The 10,103-nt window shown below is 38.8% G+C and overlaps 2 protein-coding genes across 2 annotated transcripts; one reads left to right on the top strand and one right to left on the bottom strand.

The window, feature by feature from the left end:
• Window positions 1-682: 682 nt before the first annotated feature.
• LOC147786948 (uncharacterized) lies at window positions 683-1,575 on the bottom strand. Its single transcript, XM_087119722.1, has 2 exons — window positions 813-1,575; window positions 683-702 (listed from the first exon to the last, which is right to left on the bottom strand). Exons 1-2 carry the CDS (start codon window positions 1,573-1,575, stop codon window positions 683-685), a joined length of 783 nt encoding a protein of 260 aa, XP_086975848.1.
• Window positions 1,576-7,683: 6,108 nt separating this feature from the next.
• LOC111780332 (Heavy metal transport/detoxification superfamily protein) lies at window positions 7,684-9,636 on the top strand. Its single transcript, XM_087119382.1, has 3 exons — window positions 7,684-7,883; window positions 7,959-8,034; window positions 8,118-9,636. Exons 1-3 carry the CDS (start codon window positions 7,854-7,856, stop codon window positions 9,518-9,520), a joined length of 1,509 nt encoding a protein of 502 aa, XP_086975508.1. The 5' UTR covers window positions 7,684-7,853; the 3' UTR covers window positions 9,521-9,636.
• Window positions 9,637-10,103: the final 467 nt, after the last annotated feature.

Here is a 10,103-nt window from a genome sequence, read left to right as displayed (position 1 = left end):
TGCTGCTTCTCCCCAAAAACGTTTTGGAAGATCCTTCTCATGAAGCATGCATCTCGTCATCTCCATTATGAATCTATTCCTCCTTTCACTGACGCCATTCTGTTGAGGAGTGTATGGTGCTGTCAACTGATGTTCAATTCCAGCCTCTTCACAAAACCTGTTAAAAGTTTCTGAAGTGTACTCCTTGCCATTATCTGATCTTACAGTCTGAATCAAGCATGCACTTTCATTCTCGACTCTGGCCTTGAGTTTCCAAAATACACCCGCAACCTCTGACTTTTGCTTCATAAAGAAGATCCAACACATTCTTGTTAGATCATCAATAAAAATAATGTAATAAAGATTACCATTTAATGATGGTGTTCGCTGAGGACCACAAAGATCAGTATGAACCAGCTGCAGTTTTTTCGAGGCTCTCCATGCCTGTTTAGGAAAGGGTTGCCTATGTTGCTTCCCAAAATTGCAAGCACGGCAAGGAGGCATGTCATCATTAATGTCAGCGAGTCCTTCCACCAGCTTCTTTGACTGCATCTGAAGCAAACCTCGATGATGAAAGTGCCCAAGTCTTTTGTGCCAAATCTCAGTGGCACTAGCTTTGGATATAAAGGCCATCTGCTCTTTCTCCATCGGATTTAGAGCAAAGCTTTTTCCTTTCATTTTGACATTGAACAAGTCTTTGACACTAGCATCTTTGATAAAACACTGTTTATTCTCAAACAACACTTTATAGCCTTTATCAAGTAACTGACCAACACTTAAGAGATTTTGATCAATTTTAGGTACAAATAAAACATCTGGAATAAATTTTGTACCTTCATAACTTGTTATAGCTACTGTGCCTTTTCCTTTGACTTCCAAGTGTTCACCGTTGCCAATCCTCACTCTCTTGACGTTAGTGTCTCTTAATTCCTCAAAAAACTCCTTGTCATATGTCATATGATTTGTGCACCCACTATCAATCAACCAACTCTCGCTTGATTCTTTGCCTGAGAAACAAGTGGCCACAAGCAATTGATCTTCTTCTTCCTCTTCTTGATCAACTACCTCTGCATCTACTTCTTTCACCTGATCTTTGGCTTTACAGATCACAGCTTCATGTCCAAGTTGATTGCATTTGGAGCAGAAGGCGTCAGGTCTTCTCCAACACTTGAATGGTGGATGACCTTTCTTCTCACAATGGCGGCAAGGTGGATAGGATTTTCTGAAACCTCCTCCTTTTGTCTTCTGATAATCTGCAGATGGATCTCCATACGTCGATTGGTTTTTGAAAATTTTCTTGTTTTTATACCTGTCCTGATGCTTAACAGGTAAGGCATCTTCAATCACCCTTTCTTGCCTCATAGACCTCCTTTGCTCTTGTGCTTGTAAAGCATTCAAGAGCTCTGTAAGAGAAATCTTTGACAAGTCTTTGGTGTTCTCCAGAGTAGTAATGGTGGCTTCAAACTTCTCTGGAACAGTGACTAGCAGCTTTTCAACGATCCTGGAATCATTTAATACAGAACCAAGCAATCTCACCTTGTTGGCGATGCTGAGAAGTCTGTCAGAGTACTCTTTTATCGACTCTGACTCCTTCATCTTCTGCAACTCGAAATCCCTGATCAAATTCAGGACTTTCATTCCACGAATCCTCTCATCTCCTTCATATTCGGTCTTGAGATAATCCCAGATTTCCTTTGCTGTTTTGAGGGACATTATTCGCATGAAGATCATTTGAGATACAGCGGCAAATAGGCAAGCTTTCGCCTTTGATTTCCTCGTCTTCTTTTCCTTATGTAATTTGATTTGTGCTACAGTAGGATTTGCTGGGAGTGGAGGGACCTCGTAATCCTCTTCTACTGCTTCCCAAAGATCCAAGGCCTCCAAATAAGTCTCCATACGAACTGCCCACATTTGATAATTGTCTCCATCGAAGATTGGTGGTGCAACAGCGGAAAAACTGGATTCTCCTTCCATCTTGATCTCACAGATCCCTTAAGAAGATAGCTCTGATACCAATTGTTAGTGAAAGAGGGATTGATTGAATAATTGATGAGATGATTGAATTTTGAAGAGCAAGAATGCTCTATATATACACAGAGAATAGAAAGAGATATCTAGAAAATCTACCTAGAAATCAGAAAATCTGTTAACAAATCAAAACAAAATCTAATCAAATCAAGAGTAAATCAAATAAAAAACAAATCGACTCCTAACCATCAGAAGATTTAAATCAAATACAGCAATCTAAACACGTAATCTTTTAACAAAAACTTTAGTGCTTACTACGGCGACTGGGTCGAGAAGATTCGTGGTATATGGCGATGTCTTAAAGAAAGGTTTAGTGGGTTGACGTGCGATACTATTAGTTGGGTGAGTTTATTCTTATGAGTTTTAGCTGAGATTGGTTACAACTTTAGTGCTTACTATGGCGACTGGGTCGAGAAGATTCGTGGTATATGGCGATGTCTTAAAGAAAGGTTTAGTGGGTTGACGTGCGATACTATTAGTTGGGTGAGTTTATTCTTATGAGTTTTAGCTAAGATTGGTTACAACTTTAGTGCTTACTATGGCGACTGGGTCGAGAAGATTCGTGGTATATGGCGATGTCTTAAAGAAAGGTTTAGTGGGTTGACGTGCGATACTATTAGTTGGGTGAGTTTATTCTTATGAGTTTTAGCTGAGATTGGTTACAACTTTAGTGCTTACTACGGCGATTGGGTCGGGAAGATTCGTGGTATCTGGCAATATCTTAAAGAAAGTTTTAGTGGGTTGACGTGCGATACTATTAGTTGGGTGAGTTTATTCTTATGAGTTTTAGCTGAGATTGGTTACAACTTTAGTGCTTACTACGGCGACTGGGTTGGGAAGATTCGTGGTATATGGCGATGTCTTAAAGAAAGGTCTAGTGGGTTGACGTGCGATACTATTAGTTGGGTGAATTTATTCTTATGAGTTTTAGCGCTTACTACGACGACTGGATCGGGAAGATTCATGATATATGACGATGTCTTAAAGAAAGTTTTAGTGGGTTGACGTGCAATACTATTAGTTTGGTGAGTTTATTCTTATGAGATTAAGCGGAAATTGGTTACAACTTTAGCGCTTACTACGGCACCTGGGTCGGGAAGATTCGTGATATATGGCAATGTCTTTAAGAAAGTTTTAGTGGGTTGACGTGTGATACTATTAGTTTGGTGAGTTTATTCTTATGAGTTTTAGCGCTTACTACGACGACTGGATCGGGAAGATTCATGATATATGACGATGTCTTAAAGAAAGTTTTAGTGGGTTGACGTGCGATACTATTAGTTTGGAGAGTTTATTCTTATGAGTTTTAGCGGAGATTGGTTACAACTTTAGTGCTTACTACGGCGATTGGGTCGGGAAGATTCGTGGTATCTGGCAATGTCTTAAAGAAAGTTTTAGTGGGTTGACGTGCGATACTATTAGTTTGGTGAGTTTATTCTTATGAGTTTTAGCGAAGATTGGTTACAACTTTAGTGCTTACTACGGCGACTGGGTCGAGAAGATTCGTCGTATATGGCGACGTCTTAAAGAAAGTTTTAGTGGGTTGACGTGCGATACTATTAGTTTGGTGAGTTTATTCTTATGAGTTTTAGCTGAGATTGGTTACAACTTTAGTGCTTACTACGACGACTGGGTCGGAAAAATTTGTGGTATATGGTGATATCTTAAAGAACGGATTTGGATGTGTTCTCATGCAATATGGTACGGTTGTAGTTGGTGCATCTTGTCAGTTGAAAGACTACGAGTATAATTACTCCACACATGATTTGAAGCTAGCAACCGTAGTGTTCACCCTGAAGATTTAGAGACATTACCTGTACAGGGTGAAAGCTAAATCTTCACGAACCATAGAAGTTTGAAATATCTTTTCATATAGACAAAAAAAAAAAAAAAAAAAAAAAAAAAAAAAAAAAAACTTAACACGAGACGGCTTAGGTGATTGCAGTTAGTAAATGAATACAGTGACAGACACGTTGAGAAGGAAGTGGACCACACTTCAACTTTGATCATCGAGTTAGTTTCTAAACGTACATATTTAGAACATGTCGGATGGCTCGAATGCAATCCAACCCATAATGAGGTAGAGGATTGTAGAGGCTCAATAATGAATTGTACTTCATTGAGTGTTGACATTTGATAAGGAACTCTTACGACAAGGACGATTGTGCATGTTAGAAAGTGTACATGGAGGAGGTACTGACAGAGGCCCATAGCTCGCAGTTTTCGACACATTCCAACAATATCAAGATGTATCAAGACCTAAAATACGACGCTTATAGCTTGTAATTAGCAGACTCAAAAAATTGATACATTTCATATCACGTAAGTCTTCTTATCGTGTAGACAATTGGGTACAACTCTATATGAAAGAGATTGTCGGTGGAGTATCGATGCCTATTGTGTTTGATTGAGATCTGTAGTTCACATTGACGTTTTGGCAGAGCCTTCAAACGGCACTAAGTACACAGTGTGAGTTTAGTATCGTTTTTCACATGCAAACAGATGGTCGACCTGAACATCTAAAGTTGATTCAGACTACGAACAAGGTTGTACAAACAATCAGACCACGTATGTCTTTTGTCTAAAGTAGACAAAACAGCTGCATTGATGTATGACGTAAGAACTTAGACTTTGAGGTGTCCTACGGTTCGGACATAAAGGGAAGACAAGTTAGCACTTCATCGATCCATTTCAGATACTCGTTGGAGTAGACGAGAACAATAACGTAAGTCGTACTTGATTCCATCCTGATAAACTTACTAATCGTTATTGGTCAAACTGAGTTGACTTGATTAGACTATTTTAGTCCCGGTGGATATTTTTAAAATGTTATCAATTTCCGAGATAATTGATGAGAGATTAAAAAAATAATAAAAACAAAAGCAAGAGTAACATGAATGGATTAGGATTGACATTAGCAAAATTCCAAATTTTCTTGAATTATTAAAACCAATAATAAATGGAAAATTCCAAGAAATAGGAGAACCAATTGCCAAAAACAAAATTGGCTTCACATGGCTTAACCTCTGGCCATTTTTAATTTTTTTTTTTTTTTCTAAAATATTAATTCTTTTTAAAAAAATTAAAATGGTGGTATTTGTGTCGTGTTTCGAAGGGACGATGTTAGATGAACACGACTCTCCAGGTATGAGAGGAGAATAAACCGCCATTTATAAGGATGTGGAAACCTTCCCCTAGCAGACGCGTTTTAAAGTCTTGAGGGGAAGCTCGAAAGGGAAAGCCCAAAGAGGAAAATATCTACTAGCGGTGGATCTGGGTCGTTACAAATGGTATCAGAGCTAGACACCGGACGATGTGTCAGCCTTCTCGCTGTAGCCTTGAGGGGAAGCTCGAAAAGGAAGGCCCAAAGAGGACAATATCTGCTAGCAGTGGATTTGGGCCATTACAAATGGTATCAGAGCCAGACACCAGATGATGTGCCAGCCTTCTCGCTGTTTCCCGAAGGGGGGTGGATTGTGATGTCCCACATTGGTTGGGGAGGAGAACAAACCACCATTTATAAGGGTGTGGAAACCTTCTCCTAGGAGACGCATTTTAAAGCCTTGAGGGGAAGCACGAAGAGGACAATATCTGCTAGCGGTGGATCTAGGTCGTTACACTTTGAGTATAAACTCACGCAAAAGGCCTTGTACCAATGGAGATAGTACTATTTGATTATAAACTCGCGATAATTCCCTAAAGTAGTCAATGTGGGACTTTCATCCAACACCTCCCCTCGAACAACGTACGACTCTCCTTAATCGAGGCTCGACTCTTTTTCTTTTGGAGTCTTAGTCTGTCTTTACTATGCCTTCGAGGCTCACAATACTTTTGTTCGATATTTGAGAATTCTACGACATAACTAACTTTAGGGCATGGCTCTGATACCGTGTTAGGTTGAATGACACTGTGACCTATATGGGTAACGATATCATGTATTTATAGATGTGTATAATGAGGATTACACTGTAACAAACCATGAAATCATAAATTTGGTAACAAACAAGTAAATCAGTAGATTATCTTACTATGTACCGATATGATCTATTCTACGTTTAACAGAAGAGAGTCGCAATATAGCTATCTGTTGCTTCTTCAAGCATATCGCTACTGGGATCGTTTCGAATATGAGTCTTGTCTGTCGTTTCTCTCTCACGAGTTTTTTATTTCCGTTATTTGTTTCGTTGGCCTTCACGAATCATTTTCTATCCGACCGTTGATTCGAAGTAGCCTACTCGACTAAGATACCTTAAATGTTGCAGATGAGGTTCGTAAACAATTAAGCTTCCAAATATAAAAGAAAATTTGAAAATAAGTTTAGAAAGTAAAATATAATATCTAATTCACTAAATAAAATATTTATTTTTATCATTTGACTTTTACTAAAAAATGGCAATATTAGGAAATAAATATATAAAAAATGTGTAGTTGAATTTTGTATTTTATTTTTAAAAAAATATGCAAATTCAAAAATACAACCTTTATACTTTTATTTAAAAAATACATTTGTATACTTTTTAATAACTTTAAAATTTTAATATATAAATTTAAAAGAAACATTAATATTCTCGGCATTAAAAAAAAAAAATGGCGATAATTTATAAGAGGTAGATAGACGGTTTCTGTCGCTGATAATGTTTTTATTTATAAGTTTTAAGCGTGTTAATGCTATTTTTAAAATTTCATAAATATTTTTTTAATTACGATACTAATGGTAGGTGTATTTTTAACTTTTTTTAAAAAAAGATAGACAATATTTGCTAAAACCACCATCGCGTCTCATCTTGCCATCTTGATCTCCATCAACCTGGCCCATATGTCTTGATGCCACCTTGAGTCTCGGGTGTCGTCGGCCATCGCAACAGACTTAGTCATGCCATCGAGAACGGGCCCGCGTGTTGCTCATCTCATTGGGACTTCCCCAAACATCCATCCATCCAGATTCTATCGAGGCATTGACCCTCCTATGCCCATGCCATGTCATTTACGGATACCGTGCCGAATAGCAGGTGTATGTAGCAACCTCTAACACGCGGGCTAGGGCGCAATACCAACACACCTATGTCGCCCAGTATTGTCATTGAAAAACCCATTTCAAAGGAAGTCGCCCAAGATACTCGTCTCGGCACGCCTGCCCACGTACCATAAGGTAGCTCATTTAGGCTACACGGCCTGGAAGTGGTGGAGAGCTGTAACCCCTATTATACATTTTGAGCCATTTTCAATCTTACAAGTAGAGAATCAAATAAATTGTAAATGAAAGATAAAAAATAATAAATAAATACAAAATATTTTCCTATAATAAAAAATCAAATATGATAAATATATTAAACCGTAATGAAACACTAAATATCATATTAGATATTTTTCAGTAATAAAAGATCAAATATGATAATTATGTTAAACCGTAATGAAAGACTAAATATCATATTAGATATTTTCAATTCAAAATAGTTTTTTTATTAATAATTTTTTTAAGGTTTTAAAATAAAAAGTGTCTGAAAATTAACCGACCAAAATAGTTTTTTTTTTTTTTTTTTTTTAAATTAAAAAAAAAATAATAATTTTTAATTAAAATTAAACAAGAGAACCGCCTCTTTCTCTCTCTATCTCTCTCTCTCTCCTGCCTAACATTTTAAATAGCAGAGAGAAAGCCCTGAAAGAAGGACATAAAAAGCTCAATAGGGCACACACCCATTACTCAACTCCTCTGTTTCTTCTTCTTCTTCCTCTTCAACTTTCTCTCTCTTCAACTTTCTCTCTCTACTGTGTTAATCTTCATCCACAATCAGACCTTAAACCAAAAACCCTCCAAACCCCACTTTCAATTTCGTCTCCCTCACACAATGAGCAAACAGGATTTCATGAACATTCAGGTAAATCTTCCATGGAATCTTCCCCTGTTCTTCCCCTGTTCTTCCCCTTTAAAGCTTTCTGGGTTTTGTTTACAGGCTTGTGCTCTTCGCGTTAACATTCACTGCGATGGATGCAAGCAAAAGGTCAAGAAAATCCTCCAGAAAATCGAGGGTAAGGGGCATCTCTTGATTACCTCACGGATTTCGTTTCATTGACAGATTCTTGACTGGTTCTGTTTTTGGGGGGTTTTTTAGGTGTTTATACTGTGAAGATCGATGCAGAACAAGGGAAAGTGACAGTGACGGGAAATATAGATCCAGGGAAGCTGATAAAGAAGCTTGAGAAATCTGGGAAACATGCTGAGTTATGGGGAGCTCAGATTAGTTCAAATAACATGAACAATTTCAATAATCTGTTTCAGAATGTTAAAGGAGGAAGCAAAGACAACAATATGGATAATCATAAGTTGCTGATGGAGAAGGCTTTTCTTCAACAACAGCAACAAATGAAGGGCTCTAACAATGGTATGAACAAAGGAGGAGGTAATAATAATAATATGCATAGTGTTGTGGTTCCTGGTAAAGATAAGAAATCTGTTAAGTTCAATTTGCCTGAGGAAGATTCTGAGTTTAGTGATGAGTTTGATGATGAATTTGATGATGAATTTGATGATGAATTTGATGATGAACATGATGAGTTTAGTCATGAACATGGACATGGGTTACCTAATAATATGATGCCTATGATGGGTAGCAAAGGAGGAGGGTCTTTTGGGTCTAATGGGATGATTGATATCAATTCCATGAATGGTGGTAAGAAAGGTGGGGTTGGTGGAGGTGCTGTCAAGAAGGGTGAAGCTATTGACTTCCCTGTCATGATGAAGGGCAAGGGGGGAGGGAAGAAGGACGGTGGCCATGGCGATGGGGGCGGTGGCGGTGGCGGCGGGGGGACGAAGAGTAAGAGCAAAGGAGGGGGGTTTCTAGGACTAGGCAAGAAGGGGCTGTTTGGATTTGGAGGTAAGAATGATAGCAAGAAGAACAAAGGAAGCAGCAAAGCAGCTGATGGAGGTAAACATAATGGCAATGGAGGCAAGAAAGGAGGCAAAGCTGATGGTCTCCATGAGTTTGACAAGCTAGATATTAACTTCCATGACATTGATATCACCAAACCCAGCAAAGGAGGCAAAGGGGGCAGCGGTGGGAATGGTAAGAACATGGCTCAAACCCATATGGGTCATGCCACCAATGGAAACAAAAGCCAGATGGGTCAGCCAATGGGTGCTGCTGGTGCCAATAGGGCTCCACCAATGGGAAACTATGCAATGAATCAGATGGGTAACATTCCAGCGGTTCGAGGTCTACCCGCTCATCCCGCTCATCCCGCTCAACCAATGATGAGCGGAGGGGGAGGCGGGTATTACCAAGGAATGGGCCAAGGGAATCCATACGCCCAACAACAACAACAACAATACATGGCTATGATGATGATGAACCAACAAAGGGGAGTGGGGAACGATATGTTCCAACCCATGATGTATTCACGACCGAACCCGGCCATGAACTACGGTCCACCGCCCCCGATGCTTCCTCCGGTTGCAACCGATCAGTACACGCACTTCTTCAGCGACGAGAATACAGATAGTTGCAGTGTTATGTAAATTTTGGCCCTAAAACATCCTTTTGCTTGGGTTATTTTATAGGATTAGTGTTTAGTTGAATGTAGAAATGGGTGTTGTTTTACTTTGATTCAATCAAAAACCCACTTAGTATTTTACTGTTTTCTTGTCATTATAATGAGTTTCAAGTTGCAGAGATAATAAAAACCAGACCCCTTAGGGCTCCACAGTACCTTATCATGTCAGGGTTTTGTCGGTTCAGCTGTGGCTGCCTCAACTCATGATTTTTTTTGCTTTATTTTACTTAAGTTTACGATAAGTTCGAATTTTCGTGTGAACATGATTCGTTATCAATCCCCGGTTTTGCATACCGACCTTTAGCCACCAATCCTCGGTGTCTTTATCATGTGCGAACTTCTATCGGAGGGAGGTTCGGTATCCCTTCTCATCATATGGGCAAACTTCGATCTCATGTACATTCAACAAAACAACACCTGAAAAAGTTCGGAAAAAAATTGAGTATTAAAAATACTTGGTAATTGATTCTTCTAATAAAGTCAGATGTGTATACATGTAATATGAACGTGCAATATGCATCTACAACCTACAACCTGGCTTTAAGGTT

Source organism: Cucurbita pepo, chromosome 18 (genome assembly GCF_057944985.1).
Source record: "Cucurbita pepo subsp. pepo isolate OVF chromosome 18, ASM5794498v1, whole genome shotgun sequence".
Classification (NCBI taxonomy): domain Eukaryota; kingdom Viridiplantae; phylum Streptophyta; class Magnoliopsida; order Cucurbitales; family Cucurbitaceae; genus Cucurbita; species Cucurbita pepo.
The sequence above is the reverse complement of the archived record's forward strand: the minus strand, read 5'-3'. Positions and strand labels throughout refer to the sequence as shown.

Excerpts from the sequence above, each read along its gene's own strand:
- LOC111780332 (XM_087119382.1), top strand. The coding sequence starts at position 7,854 with ATGAGCAAACAGGATTTCATGAACATTCAG. Across the intron at positions 7,884-7,958 it reads AGGATTTCATGAACATTCAG|GCTTGTGCTCTTCGCGTTAA; the intron begins GTAAATCTTCCA and ends TTTTGTTTACAG. Across the intron at positions 8,035-8,117 it reads AATCCTCCAGAAAATCGAGG|GTGTTTATACTGTGAAGATC; the intron begins GTAAGGGGCATC and ends GGGGTTTTTTAG.
- LOC147786948 (XM_087119722.1), bottom strand. The coding sequence starts at position 1,575 with ATGAAGGAGTCAGAGTCGATAAAAGAGTACTCTGACAGACTTCTCAGC. Across the intron at positions 703-812 it reads AGCTATAACAAGTTATGAAG|TGTTTTATCAAAGATGCTAG; the intron begins GTACAAAATTTA and ends GAGAATAAACAG.